Source organism: Globicephala melas, chromosome 3, assembly GCF_963455315.2.
Source record: "Globicephala melas chromosome 3, mGloMel1.2, whole genome shotgun sequence".
NCBI lineage: Eukaryota > Metazoa > Chordata > Mammalia > Artiodactyla > Delphinidae > Globicephala > Globicephala melas.
This window is the reverse complement of record NC_083316.1, coordinates 119,287,851-119,311,992: the sequence shown is the minus strand read 5'-3', so window position 1 is coordinate 119,311,992 and position 24,142 is coordinate 119,287,851. Positions and strand designations below refer to the sequence as shown.

Below are 24,142 nucleotides of genomic sequence, written 5' to 3'. Positions count from 1 at the left end.
GATAAAAGCACATGGTGCATGGGCACATGTGCACACCCAGGTCCTGCTTCATGTGCAGAAACCCTTTTGAATGTCACAGCCAAAAGAAACATCGTGGACTGTTCAAAACAATCCTACTATTACAGGTTGGAACTTAACAGGAAGATGTTAAGACATACACATAATCTGAGATTTCATGTTTAACCAAATCTATGAAAAGGTGGCAGTTTGATTCTTGACAGGATTGTTTTTCCTAGACATTTAAATTTTTCAAAGTCATTGGCAAGCTAACCTTTAAAAAGAGAAATAAAAGGAAAACCTTATAAGAAATTGCAGAATTTCTGGGCTTTTCGGTATCTTGAACAATGACAGCGTTCAGTATTTTGAAATCTTAACTAGATGCATATAAATATTGATAACTTCCACTATAACCCCAAGTATTCGGCTAATTGATGTTTTAAGGCTCAGGGTGACAAGGTGTGAGCTGGGTAAAGATTCTGTGCATACAGAAATGGTAACTTAAAATAATTATTACCCTGAGCTTCCCTGGTGGCGCAGTGGTTGAGAGTCTGCCTGCCAATGCAGGGGACACGGGTTCGAGCCCTGGTCTGGGAAGATCCCACGTGCCACGGAGCAACTGGGCCCGTGAGCCACAAATACTGAGCTCTGCGCGTCTGGAGCCTGTGCTCCGCAGCAAGAGAGGCCGTGACAGTGAGAGGCCTGCGCACCACGATGAAGAGCGGCCCCCGCTCGCCGCAACTAGAGAAAGCCCTCGCACAGAAACGAAGACCCAACACAGCCAAAAATAAATAAATGAATAAATAAATTTACATAAAAAAAATTATTACCCTAAAGCAAACAGAGAAAGAGCCAAAGTCTTTGCCCTCTGAACTTTTAACTCTGAAATCTGACTACAGATAAAAAGAGCCAGACTCTGAAGTCTGTTCTTTAGCTTTCAGAGAATCCAAGTCGAGTCCAGGGTATGGAGCTGTTGATGGGAAATGATGCCATGAGCTACTATTTCCCTTTAGGAAGTCTGGCAAAAAGACCCAAATAAAAGCCATTAGGATCCTACTCTACCCTGTAATAAGTAAAGGCTGTAGGTCAAAGGTTACAGTCTCTGGGCAAGACTTTGTTTTTATTTAGTGAGTGATTCTGATATCAGCAACCAGAGAACAACCTGGTTCACCTTCCAGGGATGTCCTTCTCAAGTGCTGATACAATCATTTTCCCTCTCTACTTGGAATCCCCTGAGAGCTCCCATTTTTCAGAAGTAAATGCCAACCTTTTCCCATAGCTTTCAAGACCCTTGACAGAGAGGCTCAGTCCAATCTCTGGCATCATCTCTGACCACTTGCTAACATAACCCAAAGTTCTTTCACAACCATTTCGTTTTAATACACACGAGCTGATTGACGTTGATTAACTGATTAATGTTCCTCTGGAAGGCTGTCCCCCCATCTCCATTCTTGCTCTGCCTAGAAATTGTCTATTTAATCTGTCAGAGCCAGGTACAAGCAGAATTAAATTATTTCTCCTCAGTGGGACCACACACTTTATTCATCTTACTGGATGCCACTTAGCACACTATATTATGGTTAGTTATATCCTGAGAAAACAGGAGGGCCTTGGAAAACACGGTCCTGTCTCATTTATCTCAGGTCAAGAGTAGGTGCTCAATAAATGCAGTCATTAGAGATTAACAAGAATAGATTTAATAGCTTGGGTTATGAAAGGAGTCCTAAGTTCAACCCTAGTTCTTCTCCTAACAAGCTGTTTTTTCAACTCTCTGGACTTTAGGTTCAAAATTTGTAAAATAGAGCTAAAAATACTGACCTCACAGTGTTGCTGTGAAAAATAAATGATATGATGAATAAAAGGCTGCTTAGCACAATGCCTTGGGGACAATAAGCTGTAAGTAAAAGTTAACTATTACTATCATTAGTTTTAGTACTGCTGGACTATGTACATTAAAAAGACCCATTACCTTCAACTGAGTAAATAAATCAGTCTGTATTACCAACATGGAAAAAGAAGAATCATCAGGAGCCCCCATGCATAATCCTTATCTTCTGGCTTTTTCCTCTCTGCCTTCACTTACGTTGGGACATATATTTTGTACAAATTGGTCCAAACATTGCTCCCCTACCCAGGGCTGTGCAGGAGGTGAAGGACCAAGTTTCTGAAGCATCACAACAGGGTAAGTATGTGGTTAGCGTACTTAATTTGACCAAATTGAATGTCTTTGAGAAACACATCACTAAGGCTCCCATGAACAAGAGACAGGTGGGATCTCTGTGACAAGAGATGATCAGCAGGGGATGTTTCTAGACAAACAGGTGCTCTCTTTTTTCTTCTTTTTGTAAACAAGCTTCTGTCTCCTTTTTTTGAATTTTTGAATTTTCTTTTATTTATTTTCTTATACAGCAGGTTCTCATTAGTCATCAATTTTATACACATCAGTATATACATGTCAATCTCAATCGCCCAATTCATCACGCCACCGCCCCCCCCCCCGCGCTGCTTCCCCCCTTGGTGTCCATAGGTTTGTTCTCTACATCTGTGTCTCAATTTCTGCCCTGCAAACCGCTGCAGCTGTACCATTTTTCTAGGTTCCACATATATGCGTTAATATACGATATTTGTTTTTCCCTTTCTGACTTACTTCACTCTGTATGACAGTCTCTAGATGCATCCACGTCTCTACAAATGATCCAACTTCGTTCATTTTTATGGCTGAGTAATATTCCATTGTATATATGTACCACATCTTCTTTATCCATTCATCTGTCGATAGGCATTTAGGTTGCTTCTATGACCTGGCTATTGTAAATACTGCTTCAATGAACACTGGGGTGCATGTGTCTTTTTGAATTATGGTTTTCTCTGTGTATATGCCAAGTAGTGGGACTGCTGGGTCATATGGTAATTCTATTTTTAGTTCTTTGAGGAACCTCCATACTGTTCTCCATAGTGGCTGTACCAATTTACATTCCCACCAACAGTGCAAGAGGGTTCACTTTTCTCCACACCCTCTCCAGCATTTGTTGTTTGTAGATTTGCTAATGATGCCCATTCTAATTGGTGTGAGGTGATACCTCATTGTAGTTTTGACTTGCATTTCTCTAATAATTAGTGATGTTGAGCAGCTTTTCATGTGCTTCTTGGCCAACTGTATGTCTTCTGTGGAGAAATGTCTATTTAGGTCTTCTGCCCATTTTTGGATTGGGTTGTTTGTTTTTTTAATAGTGAGCAGCATGAGCTGTTTATATATTGGTGAGATTAGTCCTTTGTCCATTGATTCATTTACAAATATTTTCTCCCATTCAGAAGGTTGTCTTTTCGTCTTGTTTACGGTTTCCTTTGCTGTGCAAAAGCTTTGAAGTTTCATTAGGTCCCATTTGTTTATTTTTGCTTTTATTTCCATTACTCTAGGAGGTGAATCAAAAAATATCTTGCTGTGATTTGTATCAAAGAGTGCTCTTCCTATGTTATCCTCTAAGAGTTTTATAGTGTCTGGTCTTACATTTAGGTCTCGAATCCATTTTGAGTTTATTTTTGTGTATGCTGTTAGGGAGTGTTCTACTTTAATTCTTTTACACGTAGCTGTCCAGTTTTCCCAGCACCACTTATTGAAGAGACTGTCCCTTCTCCATTGTATATTCATGCCTCCTTTGTCATAGATTAGCTGACCATAGGTGCGTGGGTTTATCTCTGGGCTTCCTATCTTGTTCCATATATATTTCTGTTTTTGTGCCAATACCATATTGTCTTGATTATTGTAGCTTTGTAGTATAGTCTGAAGTCAGGGAGTCTGATTCCTCCAGCTCTGCTTTTTTCCCTCAAGACTGCTTTGGCTATTCAGGGTTTTTGTGTCTCCATACACATTTTAAGTTTTTTTGTTCTAGTTCTGTAAAAAATGCCATTGGTAATTTGATAGGGATTACATTGAATCTGTAGATTGCTATGGGTAGTATAGTCATTTTCACATTACTGATTCTTCCAATCCAAGAACATGGTATGTCTCTCCATTTGCTGGTATCATCTTTAATTTCTTTCATCAGTGTCTTGTAGTTTTCTGCATACAGGTCTTTTGTCTCCCTAGGTAGGTTTATTCCCAGGTATTTTATTCTTTTTGTTGAATGGTAAACGGGAGTGTTTCCTTAATTTCTCTTTCAGATTTTTCATCATTAGTATATAGGAATGCAAGAGATTTCTGTGCATTAATTTTGCATCCTGCAACTTAACCAAATTCATTGATTAGCTCTAGTAGTTTTCTGGTGGCATCTTCAGGATTCTCTATGCATAGTATCATGTCATCTGCAAACAGTGACAGCTTTACTTCTTCTTTTCCAATTTGTATTCCTTTTATTTCTTTTTCTTCTCTGATTGCTGTGGCTAGGACTTACAAGACTATGTTGAATAATAGTGGTGAGAGTGGACATCCTTGTCTTGTTCCTGATCTTAGAGCAAATCCTTTCAGTTTTTCACCATTGAGAATGATGTTTGCTGTGGGTTTGTCTTATATGGCCTTTATTATGTTGAGGTAGGTTCCCTCTATGCCTACTTTCTGGAGAGTTTTTATCATAAATGGGTGTTGAATTTTGTCAAAAGCTTTTTCTGCATCTATTGAGATGATCATATGGTTTTTATTCTTCAATTTGTTAATATGGTGTATCACATTGATTGACTTGCGTATATTGAAGAATCCTTGCATCCCTGGGATAAATCCCACTTGATCATGGTGTGTGATCCTTTTCATGTGTTGTTGGATTCTGCTTGCTAGTATTTTGTTGAGGATTTTTGCATCTATATTCATCAGTGATATTGGTCTGTAATTTTCATTTTTGTAGGATCTTTGTCTGGTTTTGGTATCAGGGTGATGGTGGTCTCATAGAATTAGCTTGGGAGTGTTCCTTCCTCTGCAACTTTTCAGAAGAGTTTGAGAAGGATGGGAGTTAGCTCTTTGCTAAATGTTTGATAGAATTCACCTGTGAAGCCATCTGCTCCTGGACAGTTGTTTGTTGGAAATTTTTAACCACAGTTTCAATTTCATTACTTGTGATTGGTCTGTTCATATTTTCTATTTCTTCCTGGTTCAGTCTTGGAAGGTTATACCTTTCTAAGAATTTGTCCATTTCTTCCAAGTTGTCCATTTTATTGGCATAGAGTTGCTTGTAGTAGTCTCTTAGGATGCTTTGTATTTCTGCGGTGTCTGTTGTAACTTCTCCTTTTTCATTTCTAATTTTATTGATTTGAGTCCTCTCCCTCTTTTTCTTGATGAGTCTGGCTAATGGTTTATCAATTTTGTTTATCTCCTCGAAGAACAAGCTTTTAGTTTTATTGATCCTTGCTATTGTTTTCTTTGTTTTTATTTCATTTATTTCTGCTCTGATCTTTATGATTTCTTTCCTTCTGCTAACTTTGGGTTTTGTTCATTCTTCTTCCTCTAGTTCCTTTAGGTGTACTATTAGATTGTTTATTTGAGATTTTTCTTGTTTCTTGAGATAGGCTTGTATAGCTATAAACTTCCCTCTTAGAACTGCTTTTGCTGTATCCCATAGATTTTGGATCATTGTGTTTTCATTGTCATTTGTCTCTAGGTATTTTTTGATTTCCTCTTTGATTTCTTCAGTGATCTCTTGGTTATTTAGTAACATATTGTTTAGCCTCTATGTGTTTCTATTTTTTCCAGGGTTTTTCCTGTAATTGATATCTACTCTTATAGTGTTGTGGTCAGAAAAGATGCTTGATATGATTTTAATTTTCTTAAATTTACTGGGGCTTGATTTGTGACCCAAGATGTCATCTATCCTGGATAATGTTGCATGCACACTTGAGAAGAAAGTGTAATCTGCTGTTTTTGGATGGAATGTCCTATAAATATCAATTAAATCTATCTGGTCTGTTATGTCATTTAAAGCTTGTGTTTCCATAATTATTTTCATTTTGGATGATCTGTTCATTGGTGTAAGTGAGGTGTTAAAGTCCCCCACTATTATTGTGTTACTGTTGGTTTCCTCTTTTGTAGCTGTTAGGAGTTGCCTTATGTATTGCCTTATGTATTGAGGTGCTCCTATGTTGGGTGCATATATATTTATAATTGTTATATCTTCTTCTCTGCGCTTCCTGGACTAGGGTGGCTATTTCCTTTCCCATGTTAGGGAAGTTTTTGACTATAATCTCTTCAAATATTTTCTCAGGTCATTTCTCTCTCTCTTCTGCTTCTGGGACCCCTAAAATGCGAATGTGTCTGTGTTTAATGTTGTCCCAGAGGTCTCTTTGGCTGTCTTCATTTCTTTTCATTTTTTTTTCTTTATTCTGTTCCACAGCAGTAAATTCCACCATTCTGTCTTCCAGGTCACTTATCTGTTTTTCTGCCTCGGTTATTCTGCTGTTGATTCCTTCTAGTGTAGTTTTCATTTCAGTTATTGTATTGTTCATCTCTCTTTGTTTGTTCTTTAATTCTTCTAGGTCTTTGTTAAACATTTGTTGCATCTTCTCTATCTTCGCCTCCATTCTTTTTCCGAGGTCCTGGATCACCTTCACTATCATTATTCTGAATTCTTTTTCTGTAAGGTTGCCTATCTCCACTTCATTTAGTTGTTTTTCTGGGGTTTTATCTTGTTCATCTGGTACATAGCCCTCTGCATTTTCACCTTGTCTGTCTTTTTGTGAATGTGTTTTTTGTTCCACAGGCTGCAGGACTGTAGTTCTTCTTGCTTCTGCTGTCTGCCCTCTGGTGGATGAGGCTGTCTAAGAGATTTGTGCAAGTTTCCTGATGAGTGGGACTGGTGGTGGGTAGAGCTGGCTGTTGCTCTGGTGGGCAGAGCTCAGTAAAACTCTAATCCCCTTGACTGCTGATGGGTGGGGCTGGGTTCCCTCCCTGTCAGTTGTTTGGCCTGAGACGACCCAACACTGGAGCGTGCAGGCTCTTTGGTGGGGCTAATGGTGGACTCTGGGAGGGCTCACTCCAAGGAGTACTTCCCAGAACTTCTGTTGCCAGTATCCTTGTCCTCAGAGTGAGCCACAGCCACCCACTGCCTCTGCAGGAGACCCTCCAACACTAGCATGTAGGTCTGGTTCAGTCTCCCTTGGGGTCACTGCTCCTTCCCCTGGGTCCCAATGCACACACTACTTTGTGTGTGCCCTCCAAGAGTGGAGTCACTGTTTCCCCCAGTCCTGTCAGAGTCCTGTAATCAAATCCCGCTAGCCTTCAAACTCTGATTCTCTAGGAATTCCTCTTCCCGTTGCCAGACCCCCAGGTTGGGAAGCCTGATGTGGGGCTCAGAACCTTCACTCCAGTGGGTGGCCTTCTGTGGTATAAGTGTTCTCCAGTTTGAGAGTCACCCACCCAGCAGGTATAGGATTTGATTTTATTGTGATTGCGCCCCTCCTACTGTTTCTTTGTGGCTTCTCCTTTGTCTTTGGATGTGGGGTTTCTTTTTTGGTGAGTTCTAGTGTCTTCCTGTCGATGATTGTTCAGCAGTTAGTTGTGACTCTGGTGTTCTCCCTAGAGGGAGTGAGAGCATGTCCTTCTACTCTGCCATCTTGGTTCAGGCTCTTCTCGCTTCTAAACAGGTGCTGTCTTGAGGGTGTGTGGATGTGCCAGGGACAACATAAAGCAGTTCAGGAGTTATCTTCATTTTTAACCCTTTGTCTGAATGTATAGTGTTAATCCTTAGTAAACAATGAGGGAGAGGGAGGAGGGGGAGGAGAAGAAAGGGGAGGGGCGGAGAGGAAAGGCCATATGATTTAGCCAGTTAAAACACAGAAGCCTTTTTGCTTCTCTTCAAAAAAGATGTTTTATGAGGAAAGAGAAACTGAATTTTCTCACCAGGAAAAAACTCACTCTCTTCTAAATGTCAATTTTAAAACCAAAGACGTTTTCCCAGTTTTAGACACTGATGAGTTAGCTCTCCATACTGAGGCTTACAAAGGGTATGTGAGGACTGAACTTGTCACTACCACCAAATGTTGCATGCCCCCTGGTTATGTAAAAAATGGCAGTTCTGAGGAGAAACAGAAGACCATTGACAGAACCAAGAAGATTCAGAAAATATAAACAGACCAATCACAAGTAATGAAATTGAAACTGTAATTTAAAATCTTCCAACAAACAAAAGTCCAGGACCAAATGGCTTCACAGGAGAATTCTATCAAACATTTAGAGAAGAGCTGACATCCATCCTTCTCAAAATCTTCCAAAAAATTGCAGAGGGAGGAACACTCCCAAACTCGTTCTATAAGGGCACCATCACCCTGATACCAAAACCAGACAAAGATATCACAAAAAAAGAAAATTACAGACCAATATCACTGATGAATATAGATACAAAAATGCTCAACAAAATACCAGCAAACAGAATCCAACAACACGTTAAAAGGATCATACACCATGGTCAAGTGGGATTTATCCCAGGCATGCAAGGATTCTTCAATATATGCAAATCAATCAATGTGATTAACCATATTAACAAGTTGAAGGAGAAAAACCATATGATCATCTAAATAGATGCAGAAAAAGCTTTTGACAAAATTCAATACCCATTTATGATAAAAACTCTCCAGAAAGTGGGCAAAGAGGGAACCTACCTCAACATAATAAAGGCCATATACGACAAACCCACAGCATACATCATTCTCAATGGTGAAAAACTGTAAGCATTTCCTCTAAGATGAGGAACAAGACAAGGATGTCCACTCTCACCACTATTATTCAACATAGTTTTGAAAGTCCTAGCCACAGCAGTCAGAGAAGAAAAAGAAATAAAAGAAATACAAATTGGAAAAGAAGAAGTATAACCGTCACTGTTTGCAGATGACATGATGCTATACATAGAAAATCCTAAAGATGCCACCAGAAAACTACTAGAGCTAATCAATGAATTTGGTTAAGTTGCAGGATACAAAATTAATGCACAGAAATCTCTTGCATTCCAATACACTGAAAACGAAAGATCAGAAAGAGAAATTAAAGAAACGATCCCATTTACGACTGTAACAAAAAGAATAAAATACCTAGAAATAAATCTACCTAAGGAGGTAAAAGACCTGTCTGTGTTGAAGAAGACACAAACAGATGGAGAGATATACCATGTTCATGGATTGGAAGAATCAATATTGTGAAAATGACTATATTACCCAAAGCGATCTACAGATTCAATGCAATCCCTATCAAATTACCAGTGGCATTTTTCACAGAACTAGAACAAAAAAATCTTAAAATGTGTATGGAGACACAAAAGACCCCGAATAGTGAAAGCTATCTTGAGAAAAAAAAAATGGAGCTGGAGGAATCAGACTCCCTGACTTCAGACTATACTACAATGCTACAGTAAGCAAGACAATATGGTACTGGCACAAAAACAGAAAAATAGATCAATGGAACAGGATAGAAAGCCCAGAGATAAACCCACACACCTATGGTCAAGTAATCTATGATGAAGCAGGCAAGAATATATAATGGAAAAAAGACAGTCTCTTCAATAAGTGGTGCTGGGAAAACTGGACAGCTACGTGTAAAAGAATGAAATTAGAACATTACCTAACACCATACACGAAAGTCAACTCAAAATGGATTTAAGACCTAAATGTAAGACCGGACACTATAAAACTCTTAGAGGAAAACACAGGGAAAACACTCTTTGACATAAATCACAGCAATATCTTTTTGGATCCACCTCCTAGAGAAATGGAAATAAAACCAAAAATAAACAAATGGGACCTAATTAAACTTAAAAGCTTTTGCACAGCAAAGGAAACCATAAACAAGGCAAAAAGACAACCCTGAGAATGGAAGAAAATATTTGCAAACAAAGCAACTGACAAAGGATTAATCTCCAAAATTTACAAGCAGCTCATGCAAGCTCAATATCAAAAAAAATCACACAACCCAATCCAAAAATGGGCAGAAGACCTAAATAGACATTTCTCCAAAGAAGACACTCAGATGGCCAAGAGGCACATGAAAAGATGCTCAACATCACTATCAGAGAAATGCAAATCAAAACTACAATGACATATCATCTCACACTGGTCAGAGTGGTCATCATCAAAAAATCTACAAACAATAAATGCTGGAGAAGGTGTGGAGAAAAGGGAACCCTCTTGCACTGTTGGTGGGAATGTAAATTGATACTGCCACTATGGAGAACAGTATGGAGGTTCCTTAAAAAACTAACAACAGAACTACCATATGACTCAGTAATCCTACTACTGGGCCTTTACCCTGAGAAAACCATAATTCAAAAAGACACATGTACCCCAATATTCACTGCAGCACTATTTACAATAGCCAGGACATGGAAGCAACCTGAATGTCCATCAACAGATGAATGGATAAAGAAGATGTGGTACATACATACAATGTAATATTATTCAGCCATCAAAAGCAATGAAATTGGGTCATTTGTGGATGGACCTAGAGTCTGTCATACAAAGTGAAGTAAGTCAGAAAGAGAAAAGCAAATATCATATATTAATGCATATATGTGGAATCTAGAACAATGGTACAGATGAACCTATTTGCAGGGCAGGAATAGAAACACAGACATAGAGAATGGACGTGTGGACACAGGGGGGAAGGGGAGGGTGGGATGAATTGGGAGATTAGGTTTGACATAAATATACTACCATGTGTAAAAGAGATAGCTAGTGGGAACCTGCTGTATAGTGCAGGGAGCTCAGCTTGATGCTCTGTGATGACCTACATGGGTGGGATTGCGGGGGAGGCTGGGAGGGACGTCCAAGAAGGAGGGGATATATGTATACATATAGCTGATTCACTTCGCTTGTACAGCAGAAACTAACAAAACATTGTAAAGCAATTATACTCCAATAAGAAAAGGGGGGGGGATATGTTCACATGTTTAAAAAAAAAAAAAAAAAAGAAACGCTGAGCAGTTGCAGCCACCAATAAGAAAGGAAAGCCTGTCCAGTGGGAACTACATGCAAACCTTCCAGTGATGGGGAGTGAGGCATTCTTGGAGATCATCTGCGAAAACGGCAGCCCACAATTCCTCCCACGCCTGTGCATGCACACTCCTCCTCCCATCCAGAGGTGGGGTCTATTTCCTGCCCCTTCAATCTGGCTGGAGTTGTGACTTGCTTTGACCAACAGAATGTAGCTGAAGTGACACTTTGTCTATTCTAGGCCTAGGATTTCAGAGATCTTGCAGCTTCTGTGTTTGCCCTCTTGAGTTTGGCCTAGACTACTAAATGATGAGAGATCTCATGGAGAGAGAGGGCATGTGGAGGAGGGCCAAGGTGTCCTAGCCAACAGCTAGTACCAAGGTCCCAGACATGTGGAGTAAGGTCATCTTGGATCCACCAGTTGCAGTAAAACCACTGCAGCTTGGAACACACATGAGCCCTCCCCAGATTTCTGGTCCACAGATGTGTGAGCAAAACAAGTCATTGCTGTTTTACGTCACTAGGTTTGTAGATGATCTGTTATGAAGCAACAGATAACTGAAACAGACAACTGAAACAGACATCTTACAGTTCTCTCTCTCTCTCTCTCTCTCTCTGAGTGGCTCCAAAGGCTACATGCCTGGGTTTCTATACCCTCCATCTGTGCTGTCTTCTACTTATTCCTTGGTCCCTCCCAATTTTATTCCAAGGCACAAAGTACACATCTCATGTAAAATGTTCTTAACAACACGAGAGAGAGTATTATACCACTAACTGTGGGAGACATACAGTTAAGACCTGTATTAGGGCTTGTTCAAGAAAGGGGGCATTTGCTATCAAACGCTTGTTGGGGGACAGGATGAAATGATGCTGTTGGAAAGCATTTCTTCAAGTGAGGTTTCAGGATTTCGTCCAACTTCTGACAAGAAAGTTAGAGAAGTAGTCACTTACGACATTTGTGTGTGCATTTATATCTCTAGAAAATTACAGCCAAGCCTAAGGGAACGCTCATTAAATACTGTTAACTAAGATCTTCATATTGTGGATTTTAAAGGAAGATAACACTATTCACCTGAGGACAAAAACATGCTCTGTTGATGGATAATGTTAAATTCCCTTGGCAGGAAATTCCTCCAAAGCATTGTCTCCAGAAAGCCAGGGGCTCTCAGGGCGTGGCCATGTATGCTTTGGGTTCCTGTGAGGTGAACATCACAGGTTTCCAAAGGAGGCTAAGGCAGCATCTGCTAACTTTATACCAGATCAGGCCTGAAACGACATTTGAAAAGGAGTCAAACTGCCTTATTCTAAGTTGTTTTCACCAGAAAGGCAAACCTGATGAATATTAACGACTTTCTTCCCAGAATCATGTACGTACACAGGTCTTGCATATAACATTGGCCCATCATGGATCCCAGGTTAAAAACCTCTATCGTGGTGGTACACTAGCTCCCTCAGGACTGGAGACATACACTCTGCTGCAGCCTTCATCCTAGGAATGTTTCCACTGACACTCCTGCACTGGCTTCCACAGGAACATAAATCTCGCTGTGAATCATCTCACTCTCTCGCAGAGACTAATGAAGAAGAACATATAATGAAGCACTGTAATACTCTTTTAATATGTACCTCACCAGATACACAGCATAGAGGAACATAATTTATAATCCACCAAATCAGATGAGTATTTTCACCAGTTCCTGCCCATATACTTGCAGGCCTGGCCATGCATTTCATATTTCATTTCTATTTCTATATTTTGTGCTCAAGGCGGGATGGCTGCTTGTTTACACAAGTTTTAATATTGTTATTAGCAGTATCCGGTCTTTTTTCTATCACACTACTTTTGAATGTTTTCTGGCTTTAAAGGCCCAAGGACACCAAAAAACTGTTAAGGTTCAAAAATCATTAGATGTTGCCTGCTGTAAGCTCGTATATGCCCCTTAGGGACATGAAACATAATCAAACTCCTTAGAAATCTGTCTCAACAGTTAATATTATTTTATTTAACAAAAGATTAAGTTTAAAAATTATCATTTTGAGCAAGGGGCATATGTGACACTCAGAGATGGACTTATGCTCTATTTTCAGAGAATTCTGTTGAGACAGATTACAGTTATTGACTGTATTACAGTTATTGACACTTACTCCTGGCTGGATTCTTGGCTAAGTCTTTTATGTAAATCACCTTATCTAATCCTCACAACACAACAGAATAAGGGAGGTGGCTCACTGGCTAGCTGGTCATCAAACTTGCTTCCCTTTGCTCTGCACAGTTGGGTGCTTTCCCAGCCTCCCTTGCAGTTGGATGGGGTCACATGACTGAGTTCTGCCAATGGAACGGCGGTGAAAATAAGGAAAGCATCTTCTAGGCTTGGCCCATATAATCTTACTCAATCCTCCTTGCTCTCTCATTTCCCCCACCAACTGGTCGATTGTAGAGATCTGCAGAGCAGAAGGCAGAGCTACAAGATGGAAGGAACCTGGGTTGCTGAATCACGGTGCAGTACCCCACCCTCAGAATACCCACAGTAAACTGGTATGTGAGCAAGAGATAAACTTCTATTGTCCTGAGTCACTGATATTTTGGGGTTATTTGTCACAGCAGTTACACTGTACTGAAAGTACTTTTATGAGCATAGAGAGGCTGAGTAATCTGCTCATGGTCACATAGCTATTAAGAGGTAACAGATTTAAATCCGAGTGTTTTGTTTTTAGAAAACATGTTATTAACTGCTATTTGATTATATTCCCTTTTTCCAAGTTAATTTTCACCATACGTAACATAATCTTCTTTTATACCTGATTTACTATATTTGTGGGAAGTGGTTGGACAGAGTCCAAAGTTTGAGAGAAAGAGAAGATAATTTCTTCAAATAAATTATCTGATTGCATATCTCTTTATTAACCATGTCAGAAAAAGGCTATGTTGTTTACACAATTTTGCAGGAGATCTCTGTTACTCTGTGAAAGTTTATATTCAGAGATTCTTTAGTAATTACTAATGCTCTATAACAAATTATCCCCCAAACTTAGTGGTTTAAAGCATTTAGTATTTCTACCACTTTCTGCGAGTCAGGAGAAGGCTAGCTCAGTGGTCTCTTATGCGGTTGCACTCAAGGTGTCGGTTGGGGCTATATCATCTGAAGGCATGACCATTCACTTCCAGAGTGGCTGACTCACACATGGCTGGCAACTTGGTCTGGTTGTTGGTAGGCAGCCTCACCTTCTCTCCACTGGGCTGTGTGACCACCATCACAGCATGGTGGCTTGCTTGCCCCGGAGTGAACAAGTCCAGAAACCAAGGCAAATGCGACAAGGTCTTAGGACTGCTCAGCAAAGTCACAGACCATTACTTTTGCAATTTCCTATTGATCAATTCCTACTGATCACATTGGGATCAGTGCTGATCACTTATTCACAGTTGGAAGAGGATACACAAGGGAGCGACTACTAGGAGACAGGGGTTACCAGGAGCCACTTTGGAGCTTAGCTACCACAGGAGCCCACCCATTCATCCAACACATACACTGAGCACACACTGAGGAACTGGGGACAAAGCACAGAAGAAAACAGACTAAAGTCCCTGCTTTCATGATACACACATTCTACAAGAGGCCAGAAAGGCAATAGGTGTAATCAATAAGTAAATTATATAGTATGCCAGAAAGTGGTAAGGAGAGAGAGAGCATGATCAAGGGGAGGGGGAATGCCGGGGTTGAGACTGTTCGCAATTTAAAATAGAGAGATGTCGGTGGGCCTCACTTAGGCTTGAAGGAGGTGAAGAAGTATGCCAGGAGGAAGAGCGTTCCAGGCACTGCAAACGGTAACTGCATAGCCCTTGAGGTGGGAGTGTGTGCCATGGGCAAGGACCAGCAACGCAGTCGAGGTGGCCGTAGGAGGGAACTCAGGGAGAGGGCTGTAGGAGGTGAGACGAGGCAAGTAACAGAGGGGAGAGCATAGACCCTGTAGGACATTCAAGGCTCCTGGGAGAGCTCTGACTTTCATTCTGTGAAATGTGAAGCCACTGGACGGTTCTTAGCAGACAACTGATACTATTTGATCTAACACTAAAAAAATCTCATTCTGGTGGCTGACATCGGAATAGACAGGCCAAGCGTGGGAACAGGGAAACAAAAATTAGGAGGCTCCTGTAAAAATCCAGACGAGAGCTGATGATGGCTTATTTTGGAGTGTCATCAGTGCAGGTGGTTAGCGGTCAGATGCTAGATTTATTTGGCAGGTGACCTAGTGCGATCCATTCACCTTTCTAGGTAAAGGTTTTATTTAGGAGAAACAGCATTTTTATTATATCCCAGCACCCTGGGCTGTCAAATGGTGCCCTGCAGTTTCTGAGAAGCTTCAGAGAGATGTGCTACCAGGAACTGAGGTGGGACAGATGGGTGGAGTTTCATGTCCCTCTACCCCAGTTTTTAAGGGCAGCTGTGTTGACATACTTCATTATGTGGGGTGAGGGCAACCTTCTTAAGACAGACCAGAAACTCCAATGCCCTAAAGGAAAAGACAGACACGCCCCCCCGCCCACACACGGTATGAAACAATACACCATTTATAAAACTATAAAGAAACTATAGGTTAGGAAAAATATTTGAAACACATGAAAATAGTTTACTATTCTAATGTTTTAAAAAAACTCAAAAATTCATAAGAAGACAACCAAGTGAAAAAAAAACAAATGGGTAAAGGGCATTTTCAAAATGAGCCTCCTAGTAGTACCTCCTTCACTGCATTGTTATGAGGTTAAAAGGACAGCATATGTAAAGTGCTTAGCACACAGTTCCTGTTACAAAAGAAATGCCCAATATGTTGTCCGCCACTACCGTCACCACAACCGCCACCGTTGCCACTGCTGCAATCCCAAGATGACTATCACCGCCACCATACCACCACCAGCAACTTAGTCATCATCACTACAGTGTAAAAGCCACCACTGATGTGAACCTCAGTCAACCCTGTAGGCCAGTTTCAACTCAGCTCCCCCCCAAGTAAATTCTCCACTTGTGGTGACCAATGATATATTACCTTTTCATGATTTTCTATTAGGATCTCAATGACAATGTTCTGAAACTTGATATCCATGATGGCTGCTACCGTTTCTTCCTGAGGACGCAGCAGGGTGGGTCCGAACACCACGCCAAGGTTTGCCACCGTCATCAAATTCTGCTTGTGGTTGTTAGCAACGCTGGTAGGAAGGAAAAGAAATGGCACAAATGAGAGAAATAGTGTATGAGTGGACAGCTGACCTCCTGTACCCTTCCCATCTTCAGACGCCTCATCTGGTAGGAGCCAGATCTGGGGACATGTTCGGATGCTTCTGGAGTCCGAAGAGAGACTTTTCTGCTCCTATTTTCGTCTACCAAAGGTTCAGAAATCTCCAGTGTTTGGGCTGTTTTGCTATTTCAAGATACGACACTCCTTACAATTCCCATTTTGCCTAAAACAACCAACCAACCAACCAACCAACCAACCAACCAACCAAAGCAGCTTGCCTTCCAAAATGTGAACCTTTGCACATCTGAATCCCTATTCTGCAAATCCAGGTAACTGCTAATCCCTCTTAGTTACAACTTTTAAACTTGGCTGCTGCTTAAACCGCTGTGATCATTAGCATTTTCTCTAGTGCAAATATTAAAAACTCCTGATGGCTTTAATACATTTGCAAATAAAGGCCCAAAATAGACCTAATTTTTTTAAATGGGTAGATCTCAGTCAGGAAATTCAGCACTTTAGGCTCAAAGTATTAAAGCCGCATCATATTAGACACGTGGCTTACATTAAGCCAAACATTTCTGCATAAACAGAAATCAAAATGCACTACTGTACATCCATGTATATGGCTGTGTTTATATTGCCACTTACTCTCAAAGTCCAAGGAACACACAGGGTCAGGAGTATTGGGGCTGAGTAAACTGCTAAACACATATGCATATTTCTGGATAAACAACTACTCGAAACATATATCTGAACTCCACACCCAGGGCACCATGACCTAGCCATAAAATTTCATTGTTCATTTGCTGGCCCCATGTACAAAAATATACCAATTATCTATTGACAACAAATAAGTTAAAAGTTAAGGCCATTCAGTATTGTTAAGAAAATATTAGAGGCTTCCACCTAATATTTCCACCTGTTAGAAGAAGGAAACTATTCATTACTAGAAACTAGAGAGAAATTGGGCAGAGATGCCAGTTTGCACAGACATACCTCCCTAGCACTTAGTGCTATTTATACTGAGTATTTGTTTTTCACACAATTCTATAAATGTTTACACTGTTTCTCTTGGATACTTCTATTTTGTAGGAGGAAAAAGAGGTTCTACTGCTTTAACTGCTGGTTTTGAAACTGAGCCTTTACTGAACACTACATTAACCAATTTTATCAGCAGATGTGTATTTTTCTTTCATTTTCTAGGGCTAAACGTCTAATTTCATAAAAAGCTCCTCCTCTGAAAGGGATGGTTAAGTCTATGAAACGTGAACTGTGAAACAGCCCAGTCAGGAAGGGAACTTGCTTTCTGATTGCTAAACAATACCTGCAGCAAGGAGATGTTTCCACTGATGCCTTGGCCTGTTTCTGGTCCAAGTAATAATATTTTACAAACATTTTCTGAGTTCTAGCTGAATCTCCTGATGTTACTTATAGTTTTCCATTCTACCCAAAACTGTATCAGGTTTCTAGTCTGAAAGCGTTAAAGCAAGGGGAAAGGCTGGCAAAGGGGAAAGGCTTTGGTTCTGGGCCTCAGTCAATCAGTAAGTCTGCATGTTTACAAGCTGCTTGTAACACCACTACTTTCAACATCAGTTCCTTTGTGCAGGAAGTGAATTCCATGCCTTTATACTTCCCCTCCCAAATAAGCCAAGTCAGTAGACTTACCTTCTTGTCACAGAAGTCCCTGTGTAAATGAATCAACAAGCTATTTATGTATGAAAGCACTTTTAAATTGTAGACCAATATAAAAATATAGGGTTTGGACGATGATCACTTTCACCATCACGCTTCTCAACACAATCTGACTAAAGCAACAGCCTCTTAACGAGGCTCTCTGACTAGACTCTCTGGGTTTGCTGCACCCTGCCTGCCACCACCAGCTACCGTCTACAACTTAGCTCCACTCAAGGCAGTCCTCTGTTGAAAACTACAATGGCCTCACACCTCACTGGGTCACTGAGAGAGAACACAGTGACACAGTGTATGTGCAAGTGTTCAGCGACGCTTGCACAGCTGGAACGTTCTGATAATGGTGACCATAAACCACTGGTGGGCTCCACTGTTTTTAATGTCAAACTCCTATGACGTAGCACAGCTTTTCCAACTCACCTCTAAGCCCTCTGTCACCTCCCAGCTCTGGGTCCCTGAGCAAGGGACTCAGTGTTTAAGCTTTGGGTTCCTCATCTTTTAAAAAAGGGGATGAGGGCTTCCCTGGTGGCGCAGTGGTTAAGAATCCGCCTGCCAATGCAGGGGACACGGGTTTGAGCCCTGGTGCGGGAAGATCCCACATGCCGTGGAGCAACTAAGCCCGTGTGCCACAACTACTGAAGCCCGCGCGCCTAGAGCCTGTGCTCCGCAAGGAGAGAAGACACTGCAATGAGAAGCCTGTGCACCGTAACCAAGAGTAGCCCCCGCTCGCCACAACTAGAGGAAGCCCGCGCGCAGCAAAGAAGACCCAACGGAGACAAAAATAAATAAATAAAATAAATTTAAAAAATAAAATAAAATAAAAAAGGGGGTGAGGTGAATAATACATCTACTTCGTGAGGTTGTTGTATCAGTTAAATGTGTTACCGTGTGGGAAATGCAGTGATGATTATTATATTCATTCACTACCCATCCTCTTTCCACTTTCACATCTACCTGCCTTTGTCAATCTTCTCCCTAGAACGTTCTCTTACCCTTCTTTCTTTGCTTGGCAAACTGTTGGTCTTCAAGGCACGGCGCCAATGGCTCCCTTCCCTTCTGAAGTCTTTGTCTAGTCTCTCCCCAGTCCTCCACCCCTCAATGAAGGCAGGAGTGTTGGCCCCTGGATTTATTACATGTTATTAAGGTCTCGACTACTGCCTTAGGGTAGAGACCGTGCTTATTTTAGTTGGTAGCACCAGTGCTGAGAGCAGTGCCCGGCCCAGGAGAAACACAACAAATGTTCAATGAGGTTTTAAAAGACGACCCGAGTTTCTGAGTAGACATTAAACAATAATTCTCAACCCAACTACTTACTCAGAAAACCTCAAATTATTACTGATGATTTTTGGGGAATGTATCTCAACTCTCCCAACCTCCCTTTTCAAAGTCTGGAACTGTGTTCCATTTCTTAGATTTAATTAATGAGCAATAATTACTCCGATTTACTGGCTCAAATGACCAAAGGCATTTGGAAAAAACCTATGGTAATTGTGGATAAGCATCTCTGAATATAAATACGCTTGAGGCTACCCAATGTAACTCATTTCCTTTTTAATGATCCATTTTATTTTAGAACTTAAAAAAACACATTGATCTGAGTCTTATGAAACTTTTGGGGAAAAAGGCTATACCTTTCATGACTAGCTACCATTATCTTTCGGCACACTGAGGTAACAAATTGATCTATCACTTGGTTATTACTGCTCACAACTTGGTACAGCTATGTTCATTACTCCAGAATGAATTATTAATGGCTGGAGATTGCTATGTAACCCAGAGAGAAAGGCACAGACCTCAGTCTCTGCTGGCACCAGCCATCCATTATAACTTGATGCATTTACCCATGTGTGGGAGGAGGGCTGGCAGAGCACTGGGAAGCCTGGTCTAGCCAAGGCCACGGGGCTCATTCATTAGTGAGGTCTATAAAACACAGAGAACTTGCTTTCCGGGTTGGTAACTGAGCTGCCTGAGCTCTTCCCCACACAGCCCAGAATGTCATGTTGAGTCTTGACTTAAAATCCACACACAAGAGTCTCTTACGCATTATTGCATATTCCACTGAGGGAGTCTTTGACAGGCCTTCCCTAGGTCCACGTGGACTCTTCTGTGGAGAATTCTAAGACAACTGCCAATTCTACAGGCTTCCTCTGCAGGCGGCAGAGAAACAGTTTCCACATGCGATTTTAAGGGAAAGCCCGGTTCCTTCTGTGACTGTTAAGAGTTTGCCACACCAGCTGAGAAGCAGGGCATCTCCTGAGGGGCATGCCTTCAGGGCAGTTGGTGGGGGATCGGCACCCCATGTTCCCTGTGGTTCCCTAATGAATTACGGTTAATGAGGAAAGAGCATGTTCCAAGGAAAATGGCCATTGCCACCTTTGCTTCAAGGGAAAGTGGATGGGGACTCTGGATTGGTCTGATACCCTCTGAGAGGCAGAAGGAGGTAAATTACTTCCAGATGAAGCTGGTGGTGGGGGAGCACTATGAGGGGAGGAGAGTGGAGGCAACTCTTCTGGGGCCTGTAATGCAGAGATGCCCATGCTGTTCTGGGGATCACATCTGTCTTCCTAGCATTTAAATGAGAGTCAGAGCTCTGGAAGTGCTGAGCGGTACTTTATAACCACAGACTGGTCCTGATGTACCAACAATACCTAAGCCTGCTGCTAGGTCTGCAAATAGGTTTCATCTTGAGGCCTGCAGTGCTATGTCGAGGAGTGTTAAAGTTGCATCCTGGCTCCACTGGACACAATGTGGTGACAGATTAGCACTATCTGCGATGAACCAGATGGGTGGAGGTTACAGCACAGCAACACTTTTATCTGCCATCCTTTATTTGTTTCAGCTTCCAGTGTTAAGTAATGACAACTTAGACTTGCAAGGTGTTTTAGAGTTTACAGGAGCTCTGCAACACTTTTTAATGTTGTTTGAACTTCATATAAGTCTAGAACAGTAGCTCTCAAACTTTCTGACAATAACCCATGGTAGGAAAATTTTTTCCCATATAACACTTCACTAGTACATACATACATATATACACACATAGAGAGAGGTACACACACATACGTACTTGCATATCAGAAACACGAGTTACTAGAAGCACAAGTTTCAGAAACAGTAAGTGTGATAAATTCTGCTATTTTTTATTCTATTCTGGTCATCTTTCTGCTACTAAATCCATTTTACAATCCATTAATGTGTCATGACTTAAAATTTGAAAAATGCCATTCTATAGGTATGGAGTACAAATATTATTTCCAATTTATAAATATGGGGGAAAAAAAGCTAAAGGAGACAGGATAGCACAGGGAGTGGAGTCATACAGACATTCCCAGCTGGATGACAGGAGGCAGGTCACTTGGCTTCTCTAAACCCCTTTCTTCACCTATAAAACACAAGCAACAGTACCTACCTCATAAAGTTTAAGGATGATTAATAAGACTAGGTGAGTCAATCTCTTGGCCTGAAATAATGGCTTACTAAATGACAGCTAGTATTGTTCATGGTGGTGGTCAAGGTAGTGGTGATGACAGTGGTGAAAGGAGAATCAAGTGCCAATTTAAGTCACACTGTAAATTGGTGGTGTCACCTGGTGTCCTGCTTCTGCCTGGCGCAAGTAACCCTGTCTCTTCCACCTGTATTTCAAGGGCTATTTTTCTCTTCTGGTTATCCTTTTTTTTTTCATTTCTTCTTTTTTAAAAATTATGAAATACTTCAAATCCACAGAAAAATTCAAAATATATTATTACTTATTTTCTATCATTACCCTATAAGCACCTCACATGACAGGCTGAGCGCCTCATAGGAAGCTACAGCAAACCCACCACACTCACTTCGCCTTCAAGGGCACCAACTTGCCCCTGGCCTGCCTGGCAAGTCCTCCCCTAACCGCCCACCTGCCTGCAAAGCCCAGTTCTAGACACCTCCCTGACGGGAGGCCACACAGAGCTCTAAGTGATTATGTTCACAGTCAATGCCGTGGGACATTTCTACCCTGACTGCTTCCCTTCTCATGAGTGTCTCAGCACTGGGGGCTGGATCCAGATCTTGGAGTGCATCCCCTGAAGCACACAGGCAGGCACTGGGTAGGCCCCAGGTTACCAATCCGGAAAGTAGTTGAGTGTGTGGGCACCTAAGCTGCAGTAAATATCACTTATCTCTCTACTACCCTCTCAGGGATAGAGAAGCTCCGAGCTCTGGGGCCAAGAAGGATTAGCTGGAAAGGAAGCTGCTGGAACTTATACTTTTTTTGTGGCTACCCAAGGCAAGTTTAGTTTCAAGGGTTGTCAGTGAGGCTCCTTCCACCAACTTCAACTTCATCCTTGGTATAGAGTGGGGAAAGGGTGGGGGGAATCCTCACCACCACTGGCTGAGAGTTTTTTATTGAGTCAGACTGTGTGTGTGTGTTGCCTGGATACCACCTGAACTCGGGGAGACAGGACCAGTCTGGATGGTGCTGAGGAGGCTTCTGCCAAGGAAATCCATCAGAGCCATAAATACAGCTTTGCTGGGCTGTCCTGATGGCTGGCACCAGAATGAGCGTTTAAAATAAATTTTTCCGTGCACTTACTGGGGTCATGCTCACCAACCATATTTAATATCTTTCTGGGAATGGTTATCCAGTGAAGCCAGATTGGAAGCTTTGAATAACTGAATGCTGCTTATGATGGATACTTTTACCCAGTATAATCTTCAAGACAGCTCCTTGAGACAAGTAGGTGAGACTATCACTGCCATTTAACAGAGGAGAAAACTGAAGCACTGAGAAGTTAAGTAATTTGCCTGAGGTCACACAGCTAATGAAGGGCAGAGCCAGGAAAGGAACTCAGGGTGGCTGCAGAGCCCATCATCTTCACCTTAGCACTCTGCTGCTCCCACACAACTACGGGTCAGTTCAGCTGGGCTGAAAGAGGCATTTTGTTTCCTCAGAAGATCCAACCACAAATGAATACATGGAGCAGTTCCACGCTTGGGCACGTGGGAGAAAAAGTAGTGGTTATAATAGAGGGAAAAAAAGCCGCTCCCTCATTCACCACCCAAATCACTAAACCGGAAGAAGGAAAGAAAAAGCAAGAGAGAGGAAGAAAAAGCAGGTATGCCTATGAGAGTGATACTGGGCTAAACATCATTTCTACTCCCTTCCTGAAGTGGCTTCATGCTTGACAAAAACATGAAAATGACGAAATAGCCCTCAAATATGACAGCATTCCATTTGCAGTCGGCTGGCAGAGTCAGAGAGCTGCAATAATGAAAGAGTAAACACTTTAAGACTGAGAGAGAAGGATGAATTAAAAGGAAGAAAGGAGGACGGGCCAAATGGATGATTTCGAGAGCCCCCTCAAAAAGACAATTATGGCCGCATGTGCAGCCCGGCAGGCTGCTCCGCTTTCATCCAAGGGTCTCAAAGCTCTGTGAATAACTACCAATGTCTTCTCTGTTTCTGGTGAAATGTGTAAAACTATATTTCAGACGGAAAAACTTCACTGCTAAGATGTTAAGTATTGACAAGTATCATATACATCGACTTTAACGCCCGCTTACAGAAGCCCACTTGGTACCGAAAATCCTTCAGAGAAAAGGAAAAAGGATTTGGGTAAATGCAGCAAAGCCAAGGTACCTCTTGGCATATAGCTTGCAGTCTAAAGTGGAGACTGTTCTAAAATCTGAGCGTGCAACCAGCTCTATTTCCCCTCTGGTCTCCTCCAATCCAATACCACCACCTGTTTGAAACCGACCAAAGGCTTCTGACTGTTTTTAATTACAGGTTAAAAACCCTCGGCCTGCAAGATCCCACATGATCTAGACCCTTCTCCACCATGCCCCCCTTGGCTAAAACTGGGCTAAAACTCTCGTTAGGCCTGGGTGCCTTCCTTCCTAATACTGATGCTCCCTGACGGGGAAGCCCTGCAGCCCCTCTTGATCTGGCTCTCTCCTAACTTATCACTCTCACTTCCCAAAGAGGTCTTTCTGGATGCCCCATACCAGGTCAGATACCTCATTACAAAACTAATTCCTCAATTCTCCTTCCTAGCACTTGGTGAATTATGTCATTATTCACGGAATTGTCATTGTCTGTCTCCTCCACTTACTAGAAGTTCCAAGAAAACTGGGATGGCATTATCCTCTCTTACTGTCCCATCGCCAGGGCCTAGCACAGAGTTTGCCCTTATCAGGTGTTGGTGAAAAAAGAGAACACGCGCATGCTTTGGGAGGCCACCTTCCTCTGAGGCTCTCAAGGCTCAGCCGCACTGAATGCCTGGTTTAAACTTCCACATAATCTACTGGTGTCTCAGCACCTTTGCTAAGTGGGACAGTGGTCAGGGGAGTGGCCAGAGCA

The 24,142-nt window shown here is 41.7% G+C and overlaps 1 protein-coding gene across 8 annotated transcripts in view; it reads right to left on the bottom strand.

Moving 5' to 3' along the window:
- ARHGAP26 (Rho GTPase activating protein 26) overlaps positions 1-24,142 on the bottom strand; it is a 470,178-nt gene that overhangs the window by 94,017 nt on the left and 352,019 nt on the right. For all 8 annotated transcript variants that reach the window (XR_004036031.3, XM_030841061.3, XM_060296385.2 and 5 more), the window contains one exon: positions 15,934-16,093. Coding sequence is in view for 7 of the 8 variants with exons in the window: in XM_030841061.3 (XP_030696921.1) it covers positions 15,934-16,093 (160 nt within the window). In the remaining variant the exon portion in view is untranslated. The remainder of the gene's footprint in view (positions 1-15,933; positions 16,094-24,142) is intronic.